The sequence below is a fragment of the Ammospiza nelsoni genome, chromosome 3 (assembly GCF_027579445.1).
Source record: "Ammospiza nelsoni isolate bAmmNel1 chromosome 3, bAmmNel1.pri, whole genome shotgun sequence".
Classification (NCBI taxonomy): Eukaryota; Metazoa; Chordata; class Aves; order Passeriformes; family Passerellidae; genus Ammospiza; species Ammospiza nelsoni.
The window spans coordinates 45821319-45846016 of record NC_080635.1 but is presented as its reverse complement, the minus strand read 5'-3'; the positions used below and the strand labels follow the sequence as shown (position 1 = coordinate 45846016).

Sequence of the window (24698 nt, the reverse complement as noted above, 5' to 3'; positions counted from 1 at the left end):
TTTTCATAAAGTTTCCACTGGTATCAAATATGTATGTTCATCTACATGATACAAAAACCCACACAGCATTAAACACTAAGATCCTCTTCCTCTCCTTCCTCTTCCTTCTGTCACTTTATTTCCTTGCAGTAAGAAGCACATGATTCATGTAAACTCAAAAGTCTGGGATGGCCAACCTTGCAGTAAGGACAAGCTAAAGTTGTTGGACCTAGCAACTCTATCCCTCTGTATGACACACCACCATCTGATAAAGACTTATTCAAATAATTTATTAAGAAAATTACTGAATTTTGTTATTTGAAGTGAGTGATGACTGGTACCTGTAGCCCACCCTTAGACTAATGAAAACAACTCAAAGTATAGAAATAAAAAAATATAACTTGGCCCTTTTGCCCAAAAGGTTGATTATGAAAACTTTCAGGTAAGTAATAGGAAACTAAAACAGCTCTGGTTTGTTATTTCAAGAAACCTCTGGTTCATTTCTGATTCTTCCTTTCTACATGTGGGGGTTCTTCTGGCAAACTTGAAAACATTTTCAGCCTGTCATATTCACAGCTGCTGTTAGCTTTCAAATAGGTTATTAACTAGGCTACTGTAGTGTGAATCAGAGAGCTTAAATTTTCAAGAGTGCATTTAACTGCCAATCTTCATACTTCTTTTTAAGGAAGTACCTTGGTAACTTGGCTTATTCATTAACATACAGAACACTTATTAAAAGAAATGGGAGGTGTTACCTCTTTCCACTGGCATGAGAGATGAAATTACTTTTGCCCTCCTCCCATGCTGAGAAAATGACAAAGGTGCCAGCTCTTCGTGTTATCTTGCTGCTTGCTAATACAAAGTAATTAATGAATTCAGAGTTCCACAGTTGGAGATAGGTGATTTGAATATTCAAAAATCCACCAGCTACAGTTGCATTCTATCCCAAAATGGCTGCATTCTCTCTTAGAAGCACAGGAATGCTTTCCAGGTCTGTGAGGACACACGCATTTTCCTCATCCCTTAAACACAGAAGGATAACTATACATGCAAGACACTTGCATGTGATGATTCCTTCCCACAGCCCTTCAGATCAGAGGATAAGGGCTTCACTTTAATCCACAGCAAGGACTATCCTACACATGAAATTAGAGAGCAGTTTGCTGGCCAGTGGCACAGAAAACAGATTTTATTAAAACAAGGCACCAGGAGGAGTGATTAATCAGCCATGACTGGATGATTAGACGGGAGTTAATAAGCTCATGATGCAATTTAGCTAGAATGTTGCCTTACTGATGGGTATTTTGCAGACAGCATTTTCCTGAAAAATGAAGTTATCAACTATTGGAGTAGAGGTTGTGAAATTAATTTTTTTTCATATTACAGAAACACTTCAGCTTTGAATTCACACACAACGTGTGCAACCAAATGTTTTCATTCTCCTAATAAAATGTGACATAGATTTATGATTACACAAGTCTGAAAAAACTCCTAGCCTTAATTAAAATGTTTTACCATAATATTACTGAGACATTTAAATAAAAGATTTTTTTTTGATGTCTATTTTCTCATGTTGTCTATGAGTTATTTTTGTATCCGTTTCAGTGCTTCTCTAACATCATTGGATTGGAGAGTAGGGAGATGGAAGGGGAGGGCAAGGCAAAGATTGTGATATTTGGAAGAAAATACAGACATTCTAGAAGCAATGTTACTAAGGAAGGAAAGAAAATATGGATATTATTGTCAGTAAGCAGACAGCTCTGTCAATAAGTCAATCAGCTCTGCACCAAATTTAAGCTCTCCTGTTAGTAACAGGAATGAGACAACAATGTCTAGAAAGAATCAGTCTCACAAGATAGGGAAAACCATGTAGCAAAGCCAAAAATCACAGTATAAATAAAGGAAGTAAAAGCTATTAAAATAAATTTATTAAAAAAAGGAAAAATGTATATTGACACTAAATAATAGAAACCTGTTTTTAAAAGTTGTACTCTAAAATCAGTGCAAAAATCAGTGTCAGGTTTATACTAGAAAGACAATTAACTCACTAGTAGTCCATTTATTTGGTTATGCCAAGGTGCAGAACAAATGAAACCTTTAGCTAAGCACTTCCTCACAGACTGAAGTCTTCACTCAGACATGAGTGAATGTTATGTGTTTGCATCACTCCCTTTAATAATCACATTCACAATCCCATTTTGGCTCTCTGAATCTGACTTTGTGATTAGTCCAGTCTTGCTCTCAGTTTGAAGTGATCCAATAAGCCAAAAGAAAAAGAAACTACTGGAAATGAAAAATCCAGTCAGAATTAGGGAGCAAAAGAGAGGAAATTTCTCTTTGTGGAATGCAGTTGGACTATAAAAAGGAGATGGTTATGAACCAAAATTTCCTATTTTAAATGCAAGCAGAATATACATGTAAGAAAGAATATAGAAAATGCTTCCTACTCTACTATATTTAAACAAACAGCTATATTTGCAGCTTTGAATCCTCAAGAGATTTACATGTCAAGTTACATGGAAAGCCCCTAAACACTATCCCATCCTATCTACAAAAGGTTTCAAAGCGTGGCCTGTGGTAAAAGACATCATGAGTAAGATGCTAGCCTGAAAAACAAAGAGGAAGAAAAAGATGAGAGAAAAATGTTTTGGCATGTAACAAAATAATTATTGTACTTCACTGATAAACTATATCAAGCAGAAATGATCAATTTTAACCATGAAGATGCACAAATCAGATTATTTAATTAATCTCCTGCTTAAGGTTTTACTTGTGTTAAGGCATTATTTTTCTTTACCCTTTTTACATGCAAACAATAAAATCTTGAAATCATCTATGAAAACTATTCTAATTTCACTGGGAAAAGTTGGAAAAGTTACTGGAATTAAAGAAGAAATCTCAGTAGAAAGCTTATTGCATGTGCTATTTCCTCTCTCAACTCATACCATGGCATACATGAGTTGAGAAAGGATTCAAACTGGGTAGGGTCAGACACCTGTGGTACAAAAACACTGTGCAGTCTCAAAACTCAGCCAGTCTGTGTTTTTCCACCCAAAGCTCTCAGTTCCCTAAAAATGTTTTATCTTATACTTTGCAGCATCCTGGAATACTCAGAGTTGCAAGAAGCACTCAATCTCATATTGCTTGCAGTAACAGCAAGAAAGGACACAGAAAGAGAACTGTGGTCTTCTGGGCACAAGCAAATCCCAGCTGCCTCATATGTCCCTAGAAAGATCTCCAAACCCACCAAGAAGCTGTTTCTTTAGGACAAAAGTTTTGTATATCCCTAAGTAATGTACCTAGAAAATAGTGACATATGGCTGAGGAGAGAATATGAAGCCCCACCTGAAGTTTCTTGGAACAGCCAAAGGATTTAATCAGTTACTGACATTATTAAAATTTGGGCAAATGCACAAGTTCTTTTAAAGAAGCCAAGCTATACCCAGTAAATCACTTATATTCTAACAAACAAACACCACCTGGAAATGGAATTTTACAGGAAGAGCAAAATGCATGAATGCCTAGATAACTAAAATAGTTTGTTGCCAAATGACCTACATATACACTAGACTATGTCAGTTTACTACATTAAATATTCACCAGTAAAAAAAACAGGATTTCCAAATTTTTCACTCTCCTTCTGCTATTTGCATACCATTATCTTGTGACTCATCCTAATATTTTTTAATAGAAACACCTTTCAAAAAAAAGTGAGTGTTCTGTATATTTGTCAACAGACCGTCAGCTATCAAAGGCTGCCTCAGGAGTGGAAGCTGCATGTACCACCATCATTACAAGCACAATCCACTCTATCAGCAGTATCTGCAGAAACAAGCATTAACTACAAAAATCCTATACAACAATACAGGACTCCCCAAACTGAAGCAGATGAACACCAGCCAACATAAATAGAACACAGGTTTACTAGCAGAAGCCTGAATACCCTTTATTCTTGTCAAGTTTCTTTTCTTTGCTCTGTTTAGTTAGAAGTACATAATTTCCATAAAGAAAAATAAGGCTTGATCTTTCACCCCTATCACATAAAAAAGGAAATCAATGCCTTATCTATTTATACACAGAGGGAATGGCTATTATTTAAAAGACTATAGGGTTAGTTCAACTAACTGTTGAACTAGCAAATACTAAAAAGACTGCAGCCTAGCAGAAAGAGGAGTCTACAGAGGAAAGGGAGGACAATCTTCAGAGATCAGCAACTATCATGTTTGTAAAAAAAATATTTATGGATCAAGATGAAAAACCTAACCATGTGGGGATAATACCTCCCCTTCTCACTTACCATGTACTCTAAAAAAGAGGTTTCAATTTTCACTGGAAAAACGAAGGACAGGTGCATACAAAGAGGTCAGGAAGCATCATAGAAAGCACATTCCCTCTTTTTAAACCTAAATGTATGCGCGTGCATGTGTGTGCCTCTGTGTGTGTATACATGTATATTTATCAAGCATGCTTTTGAAGAGGAAGAAGTCTATCCAGACTGCCTGCAGGAACACAGCAGGAGCCTTAACTGCTGCTGAGACCCTTCAAACACTCCAAAATGGATCCTGCTGTGTGGGACCCACTCCTCACCACAGAAGCCAGAGGCAGTTCGGCAGGGTGGATGCACAGGATGCTGCAGGCAGGTGCAGCTCCCTTCCCTGTCCCAGAGCCTGCAGTTCTGACTGAACCTTGAGGGAACAAGGCTCTGCTCACAGGAGTGGCCACTCAAACGCTAAAAAACTAAAACCCAGGTTTAGGAAAAGCTGAGTGATCCTGACACACATTGAGGCAAACTCATGGTCTATAGGTGGATGATCCTACCACTCAAAAAGGTAAGTCAGTTCCCCTTTGAAGAGCAGGGGTTCACTGCTCACTCGGGCTTCTCTGCTGTGCTCAGATCCCAGACTCAGCTACCAAAAAGGCACCTGGAGGCCAGGGACAGAATCTCACCTCTGCCTACAGAGCTGCACCCCATTCCCAGCCTCTCTGTGTTTACTTAACATGCCTGGTCTTAAATCCCTTCATTTCTTTCACTTTCCTTCCCTCCACACTCAACTGAAGAGTTTGTACCATCCTGATAAGTAATTAAAAAATGGTAATTCTCTATGATAAGAGAGAAACAAAACCTAGGTATTTTAACTTTGAACCTGAAACAGTGTAGCTCTCACACTGTAGTAGTATTTAGATACTCATACACTTACCTGCTTGGAAGGCTCTTGTCTCATTATAATCATTGAAACAAACCATTTGCTGACTCTCTAACAAAACATTACAAAACTAGAAACCTTCTTGGTGAATCAACACTACCACAGTCCCTAAGGAACAGCTGGGCATCAAAATAAATAATTTCTCCACAGACAAATGGTTGCTCCAGGGAGGTGAAATAACACCTGTTCTCACTAAACCTATTATTTTTACTAAGATATCTTATGATAGCAGTGACGTAGCTACCGTGGATTCAAAATTCCTATTGCCTTGAGGAGATGCAATTACAGACATGCAGATGAATCCTCATGCGGAACATCCCTATCCAGACTTGCTCAGCAACAGAGTTCACTGACAACAGCAACAAACTGTGCATGTTTATCAGCAACTCTGACAGACATACCACAGAGGCAATACAGAGATGAACCCACCCCAAAATCAAATCCTTCCCATTTCCTATCCAAGACAGGAATCCAGTCTGTTCAGTCCTGCTCATTCTCACTACACCAGTTTTATCTCTTCTTTTAATGCTACCCTTGTTGGTGTTGCTCAAGTGTTACCCCTTTGGGGAGGACCACTCACATCCAAAGTTAAACAATATGGGAGCCTATGGTGCAAATAGAGCACCATTAGAATCAAAAGCACCCCAAGGTGCTGAACCCTGCAGGATAAGGAGAGCTGGGAACAAACTCTCATTACAAAAATCTTGACTGAATTTGAGGATAAGGGTGCTTTGTTGTTTTCTTTAATTACCACAGAAGGTATTGGTAACTCCCAGAGGTTGAGCACAATGAGCACATTTCAAGAGGGAGACTCCCCTGTGTAATCTCCCAGCTCCAGCTGCTGAAATCCTACCAAGCTGGCTGATAGGAGTCTAGTTTCTTGCTACACATTACTGAAGAGAGAATTAACGCTTTCCACACTGCCAGCCTCTGTAGCACTGCTATGCATTTCCTACACTGATAACATTTTTCACCACTCAGCAAAGTATTCTTTTGTGTCACAGACATTTTTTCATAGAAATCCTTTCTTTCAGATTTCTGCATCTTCTGGGAAGCAAGGGCCCCAGAAGAAGAATGTAAACAATTGTTATCAGCTGCTGTGAAATGCAATAGGATGCACCTGTGATTGGTTCATGTTCCATGTGTTTATAATTAAGGGCCAATCACAGGAGCAAGCTGGGGACAGAGTCCCGGGACACAGAACTTTGTTTTAGATTCTATTCTATTCTATTCTTAGCTTAGCTTAGCAGCCTCTGCAACTTCTCTTCTTATTCTATTTAGTATAGTTATAATGTATTATATATCATATATCAATAAATCCAGCCTTCTGATCAAGAAACAAGATTCTCGTTGTTCTCTCACCCCAGCGACCTCCTCAGGTCGCTGTAATAAATTTGTTATTATAAGTCATTGAGTTGGAAAAAGGATCCTCCCTGTTTTAAATTTTGAACCAACCTAGCCAAATATTTCATGAAGCTACCCTTATAAGAAGTCATTACAAGACAAATAAAAATATGGAGAGCTTTCATATATATTATGAGGTGTTTATTGAGTATAAGCAGTCTGTTTAAAAACATTGAATAATTATTATTTCCAATCTCACTATAACTGGACAAAAGTAAAAGTTATGTTTTCTTTAATTTAAGGTCTTGGGCTTTACAAATAATTCATCTTACAGCTGTGCACATTGCAACAGAGGATACAATGTTTGAGTATCACTTTATCCAGGCCTTGCCTCAGCTGAGAGATTAATGTAAAACTGCACTATGTACAATCAGTAGTAGTAGAATTGTAGCAGACAAGAATCATATATAACCATGACCAATTTAATATCTCAAAACATTTTTGGCTAAGCTAAAGTCTAATGTTTTTGTGTTTTCAAAAAATTATGCTAACTTTTAAAAAAGAAGTAAACAAATTTAAGACAAACAGAAATATGTCACTGTTTTATGATGCAGCCTTTCACATGTCCATAACCTTTTCAACATCAAATCTTCCTCATGCAAAACGTAGATGAGAGTGTGGTCACTTACTATTTTGTTTCATTCCAGCTTGTTGTGCAACCATTGTACTAAATATTGATTTAAAAAACTCTTCTGAAGACAAAACAATCAAATCCTATCTATTTTATGATATTCACTACTGTAAAGCTAGCCTCACAAATATTAATTCAATTTTCACAATAAAATATTTTCACAATATTGTGAAATATTGATACGTCACAATATGACATATTAATAGATTTAAAGAATCTACTAAAATCAATGTGATACACAAAGCAGGGATGTTGGTCTGAGATGCCTAGGACCCAATTTCCAGCATTATTTTATGTGTTGCTTTCATCAGCTACGGTCCTCAACATATGCATAAATCAGTCCTGAGGTATGAAGACAAAGAAAATCAGAAAAAAACGCAAGTATCAATCACTGCTTAGCTTATTGATTCCAACTGCTTATCTACACTGGCCTGGTTTAAAAACTCAGTGTGTTACTATCTATGCTGAGACATCTGGTAGAATTAACAAAATTAATGGCTTAGGAGACTATCTCAGCTTTATATAGGACTGAGCAGCAAAACTGAGACTATTCAACATTCTAGAACGCCATCTGAATGTGAGGATTTGGTAGGGTTTATCTTTTCATCATTTTGCATAAATAGCCTTTAGTACATCAATTCCACCTGCTGATTAAAAAAAAGGGATTTGATTCTGAAGATAAATTTAACTGTATAATTTTCAATTTTGCTGTGCTTAAATTTCATACAAAAAAACCCAAACTCTTTCAGGAACTAACTGGGAATCTTTACTGAAAAGCATCAGTATGTTGCCATACATTATTTTAACAAGCCATAGCTTATAGGTGGCAGAGGGATAACACCTCTTTTACCTATAGGTAAAACAACCAATCCCCTTCTTTTTTCATCCAAGGTAAAAAGACACACACTACACCCTGAGTTCCTCATTCTAATCTCTCTGCCAGTATTTCTCAGCTGTCCTCATGGCAGATCAATACATAGAAATGCCAGTTTCAGTGACTTCTACATTGCTTATATTCAGTCAGCAACTTTTAGTCCAACTATTTTCAGTTTGTTCCCTAGGACCACATGGAATGTGAACCAATTCTTGTTTTAATCCTCACTTTTCCATTCTGCTTCAATGGCAGAATTAAATTTGCTACAGTTCTCCCTAAGTTAGACTGCAACAGTGCCTGAGTACTCCACTGAGTAGTCATTCCACAATCAGATTTTTCCTTCCACATCCAATGTTCTTCTTTAGATGGGCTGGGAGAACACCCAAAATTATCAAACAGAAAGAAGTCTGCTTCCAGCTCTGAACCTGCAGTTCTCTGGAAGACCACCTCTCAGGAGTTGATATTGGCATGGACAGAGTGTCACATCTTCATTACCAGCCACGAGGACAGGATAGAGCTGCCAAGCACAGAAAATCTTCATGGCATGCAGTATTAGAATAGCACAGCTGCTGGGCAAATAAATATTGGGGAAAATGCAGCAAACTGCACACTGAAGTGTTCAGTAGATGACATAGCAACTGATACCAATTTGCAGGAAACTAAAAAGGGATTTAACCCTACATTTCATTTTGCCTAAAAGTAAACAAATTTCAGGCTTACTAAGGCAACTGAGAGCAAATTTTTCCCCCGTATAATGAAATCTAGAAAGACAAATACCAAAAAAATACTTCAAGTTTTCTCAGAAGTAAAAAAAAAAACAAATACAGTGTGATTTTCTGCATAAGCACTTAAAATCATTTCAATATAAATTCTAGAGAGTCCTAAGCTCTCCTGATGTATTCTAGTACCTAGTTTATCATGTCATTCAAAACAGAAATTGTAACTACTTAAACATTCACCTTCTTGCTACAGGTGACATGCAAAGAAATCCTTACCTATTTTACTACTGCATGCTATTCTAGTAAGCAATCAAAAAGCTGACACTCGAAGTGAAAGGCCACAAAAGCAGCTGAGGGAAATTCACTGGGTTCCATTGAGGATAAGTGAGTTTGGTGTATCTGTCCTGCTGGAGTCATTAAAACACAATTCCAAAGGAAACACGTTACACTCCAAGTGCAGATGATTTTACCAGCGAGCACTTCATGTAGCATGAAACCTAGCCATTAGCAAAGGAATTGAATGTTCCAAATATTTTGCTGATAAAATTGGGGGAAACCCCCCCCCCAAAAAAAAACAAACAAAAAAAAATAAACAAAAACCAAAACCACAAACAAACAAAAAAACCCTACAGGAGTCTCATACTCCTACATATACCTGAACAAAAAAAAAAACTGCCCATGGATATACCTTGTGTTGGGAGAACAAAGCACGGATCAACAAACAGCAGCTCCAGAAGCCACTGCTCTTTCCAACCTCTCACCAAAATAGATGTCTCTTACTCTACACCCTTCCAATGATATGAGATTTTCCTGGGGATGTATGCTACTGCAGTAGAATTGGAATGGTTTGGCACTCACCAGTCTTCTGGTAGACCAGAGTGAAGAGAATGTTTTACCACTGCTGACAAAAACTAATTAAATCTCTGTAAAAGACAATTTACTAATAGAGTTTTCAATCACTCCATTGGGATGGTGCAGTTAAGAACAATCCTCTGTTTGGGATACAAGGGCTCCTATCCACACACAGATGTAGAACACACTGGCATGTGAAACAAGTCCTCTACACCTGTATTTATATGTCATATATAAATACACACATATGTATATAGTCTATTCATGAGGTATGGCATGTAAAATATAATCCAGAATCTTGAAATTTCAGTGGTATCATTGATTACAATTATCATCAGGTACTATAAAAGACATAACAAGGTGGAAAAAATAGTATATTATTTATATAATGACACTGTTGGATATATTTCAGAAAACACAGGCAAACCAAGTGTAACTCAGCATAAAAACAAGAATTCTTTTTTCCAGCCAACACAGATGATAGACGATTTTGTGCTTGTTAACTTACAGAAAAATTTCCTTTAAATGCCAAACTAATTTAATTTCTTGTACCTAGTCACTGTGCACAAAACTGGTTTTTATCTCTGAAGTAACAAAGGCATTAGAATAGAATGAAAGTTCAAACTAGCCCCTTTTTATATAAATACTGAGAGTAATGGTGTTTGGAATACTCAGATTGTCCCATTAGAAAAAATAATTCATATTTAATCATATGAAAAACCCTCGGAAATATTTCAAATAGTAGTTAGTAGCAATGGGCTTTATGAAGGTTACTTTACGCTTAATTTTAATTTGCACACCGTGTTGGCAAATTTTTATCTTAATACCTATTTTTCATGCAGCATGTTTGCTTGAGGATTATTTAAAAAGAAAAACCTTTCAGACAAAATCTTAATCATTTTTGAACCAACTGAGACTAAGTAAATACCTGGCATTCTTCCATGTCAAACATGTCTGGATACCTTTTCTTCTGGATACCCTTTTTTACTGGGTATAGAGCAGCAAAAAGGGAAATAATTCTCCTTGTCATAAAATGTGAGACAGGTAACAGCATATAATGTACAGGTCTGTTGCTTAACTTTCATGAAAAAGTCATTTAAATCTCAAAACTGAAAGAAGCCACAAAATTATAAATCACTCCCTCACACCTGAAACCTGGCAACTTCCTTCCCATGTCCTTGTGACACCTTTCCTCAGTGAAAAAAAACTGTACAGAAGGTGCAACAGCACAAGAGCAATTGATGGTAAAAGAGAAAACTCTGCCTTCCTTTCCTCTTATAGGATATATAAAGTTAGATCCCTTTCTCCTACCAAATATTCATCATATCTGAAAGAACTACCTAATCCTGTTTCTAATATTGTTCGTATTGTCTAGAAATTGCAGAAGTTGCTGAATTCAAGACCACTAATGGATAGATGGCCAGGCTTCATTTCTTAAGAAAATTAGGGAAAACTTCCAGGAACTGATTTGATTATGGTATTTAATCATTTTTACTTTAAGAAGAAAGTACTAGATGATAGAGGTCTTGAATCTAGAAAAGAAATATGTGATTTAAATTATTTTAAAAAAAGAAAAAAACATCAAACTACCCAAAAAGATAATCAAAGGAAAAAGAATCAGAAGAAAAACATAGTTCCAAGAAGTTGCAATGACCATTCCTAAATTACTCCAGAAGCAATAGATTCACCTTCTCAGGTGAATCACTCTAACTAATGAGCTTTAGTGAAATACAAGGCACTTGGGTCCAGAGAAGATTCACTGGAAATAACAACGAGGCTAAGAATAGATGGCCTGAATGCTTTTTATGGTCTTAAATGCTTTATAAAAACATCAGGACTTCCATCTTCATCTTATGTGTGCTTTTCTAATAATAAAAAGTTACACTAAGAAAATGAGCCAAAAATATTACAAAATAATACCTAGGCTGTAGGTCACCCTTGTTTAGGACTCTGCACCTGTAATTCTGCTTGCCTAACACACCATAGCCCAGACTATGTGATGATACTCCTCATTATACAATTATTTACTATTCCATCTCCACAATAGTCACCTCTTTTCCCTCATCTATTTCTGGTTTATTAGTTTTTGGTGTTTTCTTTCTTTCCTGCTGATGAACTGATGAAAGTGGTACATACATGCAGCACTCCACACCCCAGCAAAATATAAAAAAAAAAACCTGTTTAAAATGAAAAGTGAAAATAATGCTGCCTAAGCAAATAAACTAGGTTGTCATTTTATTTTTGAAACCAAAACCATTCAAGCAAGCCATGAATGTCAGTGTTTTAATAAATTGTCTGAGCTAACCATACTATTTTACAGGGAAATGATGAAACCTCAGAGCACAAAATAACTACTCAGTGCCTAGAAGAAACAGAGCACTACACACATTCTTTCTAAGGAAATTTCAGTGATTTTTCACTATTGCCTTTGTTACTAGCATTTATCGGGTTCAGAAGAGTCAAGTAGGTATACTCAGATGGATCACTGATATCACAAAGTATGGAAATTTTCATTTTGGGATTCTTGCACTAAAAATGTAGGTATTTATTGCAGAGTAGACCTTGCAACTTTAATGCACACTAATTGAGAAACAGCAGTAAATCCAGTAAGTGCACACAGTTATTCTTTCTTAGGCACAAGAAAGCTGCTTATTGTTCAGACTCAAGTCAGCGTGAGATTTTGTTCATAGTACTCAGCCATTACATTACTGCTAACTTACCTGTTATATAACAAGAATACCTATTATATAAACATAGCATTCAAGAGATTACACAATACAAAAGGCAAACCAGCACTCTGCATATAATAAGCACAGCATCTTAATGATTTCTAATGCAATGAAAAGTAACTGAGGACTGAAAAGACCTCCTTTTGCAGGATTCTTTCCACTAGAAAACTGAGGTCACACTGAAACCAGTTTATAGCAACAATTTCTCAAAAAATTCCTATATTTTCTTCTACTAAATTAAATGAAGCACTGTTATTTTAATAAAAATAATTGATGCTTCTCTAGGAAGGCAGCAGTGCTTCAGGCAAGACAAATTACCTTGTATCTTAAAACTTTTTTTAACAGTTGCTTCAAACAGATATGATGCCGTCTATATAAGTACCTGGCCTATGACTTACAAATATAAATGCAAAGGCAAAATTTATGTATTTTTCATAGAAAGCACATACAGATACCAAATGTCAGTTCTATTAATTTAATTTATCAGCAAGTACATATTCATTTTAGTACCATCTTGGCTTTCAGAGACTTACTAAAAAGAAAAATATAGACCTTGAAAACATGACCTTGTGTTCATCTACAAACCATTATTTTCAAGATTGTTGTCCTCTAATATTAGTATATTAATATGCAAGAGACACAAGCAGATTCCTAATGCCTTTCTATAGAAGCCATTGTAGTAGAAATATATTTATGATTTACTGAACACTATCTCTCTCTGTTGGTATAGCTGTATCTTCTGCTAGTGTTGCCATTTAATAGGTGCTGAGAGCACAGTAAACTACTTTGTAAACAGCCAAGAGCCACATGATGACCACACTCAGAACCTTGCTTTATCTTTCCTGTGCACATCTCAGAAGACCTTTGAGTACAGAGCACTGTAGACCAGAGCAGCTGCCCATCCATGTTATTTAGGCAGGGGTGTAAGTGTCCAGAATTCTGACCTTCATGGTTGTGCACAGAAAACATCAGTAATTTTTTCCAGAAAATACCAGATTACCACCAAACATAGTATGTCTCATTGGTCAGGGTGTCCTACAAAAATCTTTTTCTACTCACATCAAGTGCAGAAAATAGTCCAGAACTAGTGCAAATATTCCACCTAAAGCCCCTAAAAAGCTCTCTTAAGTCTGCCCTGTTCCCAGCAGAATACCCGAGCTCACATTGTCTGATCATTCTTCAGAGGTTTGTTCATTCTCCAAAGTTCTCTGGGTGTGATCTCTGTATTAAAAGCAAATATTCTCCTAACACATGGCCCCAGCACTCTGCTAAAGACAGTGCAAGAGAAAATCTGCAAGTTGATTTTATGATTTAAAAAAAGTTTCAGTACTTCATGTTCAAAAATTGAATGCTTTTTCATTCACTGCATTCTGCCCTATAGCATTACTTTATCACACATTCCCCTATACTTCCTTTAGTTCAGGCCCCTGCTCACATCTGTTGGGAATAAATAGAAAGAAAACTGTTGCTCTACTCTACACACATGGTCATACACAATTATCACTGTACATCCTGGGGATTTGACTGATTTTTGACATTATGCCTGTGTATGTCTGTTCTTTTGATTTTATTTTTTTCCCTGTGAATTTGCTTGCTCTTGGTTTCAGTATTCACAAAGTAAGGGAAGAGGGGTAAAGAAGTCTGTATCTGCTTACTCTGGTACCACCTCTTCTCTCAGATATGCTTGACATTCTCTTGTCACAAATTGTCACTGCAGAACACACTCTGGATCATCCATGGGACTGCTCCCAGACTCCATTTCCCAAATACCAGTTTCAGTCTAAATGCCCAGCATTTCATGGGACTGACTACTCTACATTAGTTTGCTTTCTTGAGGCATCCCCATAAATATCAGAGGCATGCTTATCTCCTGCCAGCTTTCTTGACTGATGGACTTACTAGTCCATCTACTACTACTAGAAGTAGTTAACACCTACTTCTCTTTGCCTGTATAACTCCTATGCCTACAGTCACTCTTCCTCAAAAGTTAACAGGATTTGAGCTAGAGCACAGCATTCAGATGAACACTATAAGGTGCATATGGAGCACTCAATTACAGCATAACAAATCAAATTAACTGCACTGCAGGGAACAACAATTACACTACTATGATTTATTTGTAAATAACTATTTGTTAGTCAAAAAATTAATTCCTATTAGGAATAATTACAATAATTCTCATAGGATTTAAATAATTCCTATATCCTTCATCTTCCAGACTGCTATTTCTTGTCCACCAAACTAAATAATATTTTATCTTCAGTTTAAAGGTCTGTCACAGCATATTTTAGCTCAGGGCATACACATGAGTTTGATTATTTCCAGACACAACCAGCATACATCCAAGTCATTTTAAGACCTTTTAACAGTCTCACCCAATATAGTCAGGAATGCTCAGGAAGTTTATTTGTTCAGAAGAAGTGATCAAGCTTTATATGACATTCTCAAATTAAAACACCCTTGTAACTCTATACTGACTCATAGCACATTGAAATTGTGAATTTACAACTCTAGCAAGCTTCAGTGGACCCTGCAATTGCTTATAATTTCCAAAAAAAACAGACATTCCCATAGCAGAGGAGGAAAATTCAGCACAATCATGCTATAAGCATGTGACAGCCATGAAACCTGTGTTACCATAAGAAAAAAGTACTATTTTGCAAGATAAAGAAAGGTGAATATTTAATAACTTACCCCTTCTGCCTTTTCTTCTGTGTTAGCCAGCATTTCCTGGAGGGCCCGTACTGACAGAGACTGCTCCAGCACAAAGGTGCAGATGGACAAATCAGGTGGAACATTCTAGATAAAAGAGAACCATGAGATCACATTAGTAACACATTTTATGAGTAGCACTCTCCAGTGGCTCTATTTTGCCTCACCATCCATGGATCTGAAAGATCTATTACATCTCTGAGGCTACGAAATCCAGCCACATACTGGGCTGCAGGAGTTAAGTTTTAGCCAGTAAAGGGAAGCAATGTTCTGCTCAACATGTGCAAGCTGATACCTGGGGAATCAGGTCCCCTCAAAAAGAAAGAAAGAAACTCTCAATGAAAGAAGAAATCAACGAATTTCATCAAGTTCAGCAGAGGATCGCCATGAATGTCAGGGCTAGTGCACTCCCCCCTGTGTTTCTGCAGAGAGGAGGAGAGGGATCTTGCAATTCTCTTTAAAAATCTAATAGTGATTACAGGGGAATAGAGGTAGACTCTTCTTGGATGTGGTCCTTGGAAGGAATAGGAGCAGCAATACAAGTTGTACAAAGAAAATCAGAAAAAAAGACTGGGAGTGGAAAGGCTCCTAGGCAAAGCAATGATGGGTCTGCTTGGACGTTAGCACATGGAACATGTGTCCCAGACATTATGCTCAGATTGTGAGGAAAACCAAATTCAGTCCTTAGGTTATGGTAGTTAGCCAGAGCTCATGTTTATCATGAAGGTCAAGACGAATTTTTGTAGTAGAAATAGTGGACACCAGGTATCAAGGCCAAGCCAGCAGCTTCTAAGCCTTGCAGGGCACTATACTTCACTACAGGCTGCACTAACTGGGATAAAACTAACAAGTCTTACAAAAATTATTAGTTAACTTGACATGCTTGAAATAAAGATCATTGAACTATTGAAAAGTTAATTTCCCAGACTATCATAAAAATTCATATAAAACTGAAAGAAGTTTGTAATAGCAATGTCTAAGTTACAAAGTAGCAAAGTAAAATTAGATTTTATGTGGGGATCTTTTCTTCTGTTAATAGAACATGCAACTCCTACACACCTTTACTTGCCTCCAGAAATTCTTTTGCATCCCTTCTCTATTTTCTTTTCATGTTAGTTGCATATTTTAGTTTAGGAATATTTTTATTGACTGTTGGAATTCAGTTTTTTTACACCATGAATTCTTTTGCTGCTAAAGCTGTAAAACTGCACACTTACTCAAACTGTGTACAAAGTGAAGAGGCGACTTCCAAGGCCAAATTGTAAAAGTTAGTTGCAAAATCTTTCCCACCCCCCCCAGAAAAGTTTGTTTTCTCAGAATCACTCACAATCTTACTAGCTTATTATATTTCTGTTCATCCCTACTAAACACAGCAATTCAGGTCTGTTTAATGCATAATAGATCTTTCATTATTTTCCAATACCTATATTTCAATGAAATTAATGTAAAATTGTACTTTAAGTTTAAGCCAGATGAAAAGGTTTTAATAGCATCTTCTGTTGCATGGGTTTTGACTGACTTATGCAATGATACTTTGGCATGAATTATTTTCTCAGCCAACTCCTTCAGAATCAGGTCTCTCATTATGTCTCAGTATTCTTGTTACCATTTTTCTTATGTAGCTAGTCAGACACTCCAACAGTCCTTCTAATGGTAAGACTGGGCCAACAAACAACCAATTAGATTGTCTTCAAAACATCCTTGTAATGTAAGTACCATCACAAGCCCTTTTGTTACAAAGCAAGAAAGAGAGCACTCAGAGATCTCAGGCTGCAAGGTGCTGCTTCAACTCAGTTAATGTAAGGACATTTTTCCAGTCTAGAAAGTCTCACAGCCTAAGAGTGCAGCTCGTCCTCCAGTCTGCCCAGTTAAACTGACAAACAAGAGTACAAACAAAAGAGAAAAAATGTTACATACACTGTGTTCAGAAATGAGTTAAGGCTAACTTGTCTGCATCTATAACCAAACCAAGTCTCCTTAACAATATTCCCACTGTTATTGCTGTTATTTAAAGTAGCATTTTTGCTGGCAGAACGTGTCTCACACATACAATTTTGGACACATCAAATATTTTATATACTCTCCAATATCAAAACTCCTGCATCGTTCCAAACACTGATCAAACCAACATATCTAGGACAATTTTTCTTCATCAATGTCATTCTCCTTTATGTTCAAGACCTCCATGAGCACTTCCTTTCCTACCTGCTAAGATTAAGGCATGAAGTCCCAATGAACACTTTTCAGCTATTCTCATTGCAGATAAGTAAGGCACACTTTTTGCTGCTCAGGAGTAAATTAGGAGAAATGTATGAGATGCTTAGCTTTAATTAAGTGAAAGAAGTGCTGTGTTCTTACAGTCTAGCAAAATGTTAGAGACAGGGTTTTTTTATGAGGCAAAAGGGAGAGCACATTATCCTACCTCATCTTCACTGCATGAATGCCTGGGTACTTGGAGGCCCTCAGAGAGAAATGTTTTTCCCTTAAGAGCTCTGCACCTACTGATGCTTGCAGGAAGCATGTGATTTAGACCTTCCTCTCTGGCACTTCCTCAGCCAGCTCTGCTCTACTGAAAATCCAACAGGCATGACTGCATCAATCCCAGCACGTACAACAATCAAAGCATGGAAAAACAGGAGACAGATGCAGAACTGCCAATGTATTTAGCTCAGTTAGAGCTCTGCTCATCTCTCTACACTTTATTTCAATGCTGATGCTTTTAACACTACGGATTTAAAGAATGAGGCTTTGGGCCTCAGACACAGACTGAAGTTTCCTCTCTTGAACAGCCCCCTCCAAAGACAGTAATTCCAAGTAATTTTAAAGCTGTCATTTAAATATAACAAAAATTATTCACAAGTGTCTTTTCCATCTCTTCAAAGCATAAAATAAAAAGGAGGAAAGAAACCAGAGTCTTTGCCAGACCTCTGATTATCTATCTTATTTTCTCTCAAATTATCTCACACACAGAGGATGGCATATGAAAAATAAAGGTATTCTATGGCAGTCTAACATTCTCTACTGAAAAATATTTTCCTGCACAGTATATAGCACATTTTAGTACCCAGCCTGGAGAGCAACTGCATATTCTAGCAGCTGCAAGGAAAACCTGTAGCAATTTGTTTTCAGCATCAGGCTTTTTTGAGGACAGGTGAAATGTGTTGGCAGATATTTCAGTGATGCTTTGCTAGACTATAAACACACTATTAAATAATTAATAATTTTAAAGAAAATATTTTGCTACATGTCTAACCACCCACAAATGCACTTTTAATAAACATCAAAATTACCAAGTTTAACTGACAGTTAAATGGTAATAATACATCTCCATTTTGATAACAGAATACAAACTATAACCCCAAATACTGATCAGCTCAAAAGCAGAGGTCTCATCAGATATAAATAACCATATTGGCAATCTTCGACCTTCTTTTCCACCAATTTTCATCATATTTATACTTGCTGCAGTAACTTTTTAAATGAAGACATAGAAAATTAATTCATATTCCAAAGCAGAGATTGAGTTTTTTTGTGACAGAGCATATAATGGTCTTGGACAATCCAGGGAATCTGTACCACTTCAGTTCATATGATCAGTGGAAAATTCTAATAAGCAATGGCAGTATTCAATATAATTTATTTTCAGTTCATTTCTGACACATTTGCAAAATCAGTTTGAATATAAAATATACTCACTGACTTATAAGGTAAATAGTAGTAACTCCAGTTTATCTCAGTATTAATTAAAGCATTACTGATTTGGCTACCAGTTTATGTTTAGATTTGCCCTCTTATCAATTTTTCTTTTTAGAAAATCTACTCAGTCATAATTACAGCCTAATATGCAAGCAGTTCAATTTTTAAAAATGTTATTACATAAACAGAAATTGTATATTGCATTTCAAAAGGATGCTGAGTACCTCTAGGAGAAAAGCAATAAATTATTATTACCTTTTTTCTATTGTTCCTTCATCATGACTTGTAATAGTCCAATCAGCAAAATTAGAGAGGTTAAAATAAATGTAACAGTCATCTGGAATTTTTAAGGCATACACATTACTGAAGTAATTATTGGATTATTTAGAAAACTGGTGAATTCTTTATTCTTCCTGTCATTTTAAACTACATTTATTGTGGACACTAGTTTTCTGTAGTAATATTTGCATATTAAACCACGCTTTACTCTGTGGGAGGCAGATTTGCAAATTAGATAATCATACCCTTTATTTAAAAGGTGTTTCAAGTAAAGCTTTTGAAATATATTTCAAAATAACCCTAACTGCATTCCAACCCACAGGTGAATCATGGGTACTGGATGTATTAATTATCCTCAGTTTAATTTTCTGGAGATTTTCTATTTACACACTCCAAGGAAAGCAAGAGGCTGAGACACAAAACTCAGTGCTGTTGTCATTACTCTGACAATCACACAGTGCTAACAAGCCACTGGAATGCACAACCTGCTCAAATAATATGTTGCATATAATCTTGTGAATGTAAACTGAACTTCTGCCTCTCATAAATATTAGTACAAGACTGAAGGATAATAAATTGCATCAGCAAACAGAATTCTGTCTCTAAGAATAGGCAGCTTCACCTCAGCTTTACTTGTCTTCCTAGATATTTGCAAGCTTCTTATTTTTCTAACCCAACTCCCAATTAAATGGATTTAGAGGCATTTCATTTTTAACTGTATACTGAGAATTCACACATCAGTGCCTAATCAATCACCTAATTAAGCAGCCTGATGTCAAAAAATGAGATGTGGGTGTTCATAACTCTTTTTAATTCTAGCACATTTACTAGAGGCTTAACCTCAAGAATCCAAGTAGGAGGACTCAGAAAACTCATTTTAGTACAGAATTTAAGCAAAACATCTGTAGTCCTATTTGTGGGAGTAGCCTGAAAGAAACTGAACCCATCAGCTATTTTCAAGTTACATTTCAATTTATACATCTCTATCTTTCTGGCAGCCCTTTCTATTTAAATGAGATTCTGTCTGGTGACAGTGATGAAACACACTCAATATAACCAAGGAAAAACTTCTGTTTCTAGGACTCTACATAGAGGGCCCAGCTTTCCTTGTTTTCAAGCTTGTCATCGAAACAATGGACCCAGAACAGAAATATATGGGTCTGACAAACCAAGTCCCATCAGCCAAACAGAATGAACCATACTCATCAAATCCCAAAGCAGAAAAGACAGAGAATGAATTATGAGCCTTACCGTTTCAGTTCTGTAGAGTGCCAAATAACTCTGTCTGCTCCCTAGAACTCCTCCAGGAGCAGTGTCAAACTTTCACGTGTTTACCATGAGCACACTGTGAAGGCTGCCTGGACACCTCCTACAGAAAGTTTGCTATCAGCTGCTTCTGACTATTTCAGTCTGAAACCATCAGTTTCTCTATGAGGCTTTTATAGGACATTCCATCCCAAGCAGTTTTCTTCCTCAAAAGCAGAGAAATTTTCAGCATTGAAAATTTTTCATGTTACTCTACCTAAAACTTATAATGTCCTCATGTTTTTGGAAGAGCAGCTTGACAAGGAGGTGGCTTTTTGTCACAAGTACACTTTTTTCTAGGAAAAACTTCAAAAATCTGGGCATGTTTTACTTCCTGAAAAACATCATTTTCACGTAGTGAAAAGTTTCTTGTTAACATCTGAAAGCTCAAAAGAGTCCTTTTTGCACAGGAAAATTGTTTCAGATGTTTCAGAGATAAAACTTAGAAACTGACAGGAGGATAAAATCAGAACATGGACTAGAATTAAAAAAAAAAGGAAGGAGGAGACAAACACAGGGAAAACCAGCTAGTGATGGAGCTGAGGCCAGACACAAATACATTGCAATCATTCCATTTTCCAATCTTAAAACACAAGACCGCTCCATGCCCTCAGTAGTTTTCTTGAACTGTGTTGGTTGCCTATGCCACATGCTGATCTCCTTGTTAATCTGACCTAAACAACTGACTGTTTTAATTTTCTTAAAATACTCTCTCTGGTCACATATAGAAAGTTCACCATCTTGTCCAGATCTCCAAGTGCAGAAGCCTCCCAGAAGCGAAGTATTAGACTGAATAAAACCAGCAGTGGAAGAAACCTTGATACACTGAGCATACTTTCTGTTGATACATCAAACACTCTTCTACAGTAGTTTTTGTCTGATTACAGGGAGTAACTAGTTTTTATTCTCTATGAGTTTGCACAGCAGTGAAGACAAAACTCCTTCCCCACTTTCATTTTCAGAGAGTGAAATGTCATCTGGTGGTCACTGTGTAGCAGAGCTCATTGGCAAAGAAAATTGTGTGTGTGCCTGAAACTAATCTGTAAAAACTTGAAAGCATAGAAGGAACTACTACTTGGGGTTTTTCCTTCTCACAATCTTCTTTAAAAATCCATAAGAAATCTACTTCTACTTCAGATATTCTTACTAAAGTACAATTAGAGTATTTTAATTTATGTTGAAAACAGTTTCATCTTACAATTTTTCTTACAAGTTTTTGCTCTTTGGAAATAGCTTTGATCCTGAAATCTGTCAAAGGTCTTGAGGCCATTTTATTAACAGAGAAGACTATCTTAATCACTTGGAAGCTGTAATTCCTGGTAAGGTATTTGCTTTCTGTATAGATTAAGGGCTGCATACATTCCATCTTTAAATGGATAAGAGGCTTTTTCCTCTTACCCTCCATCTCTTCCCTCTAGTCTCCTTTCTAACCTAAGGACATAAGTCCCACATATCTGCATTACTGAGAGCATTTTCCTTTTTATCTCCTTTTTGAAAATTTAAAAGTCTTTGCAAGAGATATAAGTGATATTAGGTAAGGAGCCGTACAACTACACTGCAGCATTGATGGATAAACTTGGTCAATCAGCTCAACTCCCATCAACAACATTTGCTGCTGTAGCCAGAAGCTTAGATGAACTTAATTAATAGTGTATCACCCTAGTGCAGTGAAAATGTGTTCATTTTTAAGGTAATTAGGAAAATTGCATGCTGATTAATAAAATAAGAAAAGCTCATAGGATCAACAGCACTACAGAGGGTCTAGGCACACATCCAAATTAACAAAAACATGGTTTGTTATCTTCATATTAATGCTGAAAATTCTATCTTATTATGCTAATCTTATGGGTATAATTCAAAACTTTAACGTTCCCTTTTATTCTCAGAGATTATGTTGTATTTGTAGCTACTGCAACGAGTAATGGAAAAATCTAGGATGATTATTATCATGGGAGGGTACTGTTGCTTTAGAACCTGGAAGGAAGCACTCTACCCTTAATTCTTGCAGCATCAGAAAGATGACCTTTATAAAACACTATTTTGTCCCTCTCTGAAAAACATACCAGACAGACAAAAGGAAAATCTTCCTAATCCCTGACCAGATTTAATATAAACCAAACACATTACAACAGTCATATTTCTAAGCAGCAACCCTGTAACCTTTCAGGATCAAAGAAATATGGCAGACATGCACATGTTTTGTGTCTGTAATAAGTGACACAGCCTGACCTGTGTCAGTGGAAGTTCTTGCCCCTGCATAATAACCAATAGGCCATTATTTGCTGAGATTCTCTTACTGTTACATTTATCCCATATCTGAAATCTTCACAGTAGAATTTTCACATTTAAAAGTACATCCAAATAACATAAACACTAATCCTCCCAGAATACCAACTGTTATGAGCAATTCATCTACATTGCAGTAAACATGAAAAACTATGTCTAAGGAAAGTAAAATCTGCTTATTTATCTCATAAATTATTGACTAAAAAACATAACAGACATCAAATTTTAACTTTTAAGGGTTTTGTTGTAAGTTTTAACTATTATATTTTCCATTGTATGTTGCTGAAATCAGTGGTCAACCTGTGTACCTAAGAAAATCAAATATTGCTCAATGGGGCACTGGGAGTTTACGCTCTGATTCACCTCTGACTTGCCCTTAAATGAAGGAAAGGAGATGCATCATCACCTCTCTCCTGGGCAAGACAGTTTAAAATCATATTTTAAAAAAATACATTACCTTAGAAGATATATACATCCACCTCTGAAAAGTAAAGCAAATCAATCAGAATTATATATTGAAAGTTTTTTGGTAAAAAAAAATCTATATTTAATAATGCAGGTCTTGCAGTTCAAGAGAGACTCTAGCAGATAATTTGGGCCAGGGACAGAAGGATTTGAGAAGTCCTAAAAGCAAACACTGCCTGCCAGGAAAATTCCCGGGAATTAAGGACTTATACTGACAAGGTTCCACTCCTGATAAAAAGTGCAATAATACTTTCAGGAATAAATATCTGTTTGGAAAAAAAAGCTCACCGTGTACACTTAGAAACTGTGGCTTATGTATCAATGTCTAAGTATATAAAGCACCTGGTTGCCTGGGCATGGCACTATATCTGAACACCCACTGCATAATGCAAAAACAAACACTTGTTTTAGTATACAGCCCTATTAACTACCAAATCAAAAAAAAAACAATTGCAAGAGTAATTTGTCCTTAATATTCAAATTTTGTTCTTTCTTGGTCTAGGGTGTCCAAATATTGCTACTAAGCTGTTAAGATAAAACCAAATGGTGCTTTAAATAATTTTTTACTTATCATTCAGTAACACACAGAACAAACAGCTTCCACAAACTACTGTCTAGACAGAAATACCTGCGTGCATTTCCCACCTGCCTCAGAAGTGAATTATGCAAGAAGCAATAAAGTAAGAGGCTTAAAAATTTAGTTATGGTAAGGACAGTCTCAAGGACCTAAACAACGTGTGGAGGTTTTTTCCTGCTACACTTGAATACATGTTCAGTGAGGAGTATAATGAGGAGGAGTATAACAAGTTCACAGATATCATCCCTCCCTGAGAATATGGCATTCATTTATATCATTGACCAACCTGGAGTTTCCTCCTTTATCACAGAGTCAAGATCTTCTTTTTCAAAATTTCACATTCTGACATCAGATAAAAAGATAACTACAGAACTTTGCAGACACCTATCACACACAAGCACATATCATTTTCTAGATGGTTCTAATTTCAATTTGCCAATACCTTAAATTTCAACTACCCAGAGAAAGAGGTTTCACTCCCTTACTCAGGTCCCTGTCTATGCTGGGGTTAAAAATGACCTTTCAACTGTCTGGTATTGGTTTATTTTCTAAAAAAAAAGACAAAAAAATACCACATAATTGAAAGTTCTTCAAAATAACCAAAATTCTTTTTCATTTATTATTCTAAGGAATTCTCCTTTCAATAGACAAAAAAAAATTAGTAAGAATTATGTAGACAGGTACATGTATCACCTCCGTAATAAATTGGCCAGAAACATGCAAGACAAAAAGGAATTATTTTGCCAATCTGAGCTAATGAAGACTTACATTGTCATTATTCTATGATGTATTTTTCAAATGTATCAGCCCAAAGGGGCTTAATTTATTGTTAGTGTACTTCAGATCAACCAAATCAAATATCAAATATGGCACTCAAAGCTTATTAAGCTTTATTCTTAAAACAGCTAATCAAATTAGGCATGCTTCTTATTTACAAATAAGACCTTATTGCAATTTGACTTAAATTTCTATTGGCCTTTTTATTT

At 36.3% G+C, this 24698-nt stretch overlaps 1 protein-coding gene across 3 annotated transcripts in view; it reads right to left on the bottom strand.

Moving 5' to 3' along the window:
- Positions 1-24698, bottom strand: part of RYR2 (ryanodine receptor 2) — a 379644-nt gene that overhangs the window by 251512 nt on the left and 103434 nt on the right. For all 3 annotated transcript variants that reach the window (XM_059468881.1, XM_059468880.1, XM_059468882.1), the window contains exon 3: positions 15087-15191. In XM_059468881.1, the coding sequence (XP_059324864.1) occupies positions 15087-15191 (105 nt within the window). The remainder of the gene's footprint in view (positions 1-15086; positions 15192-24698) is intronic.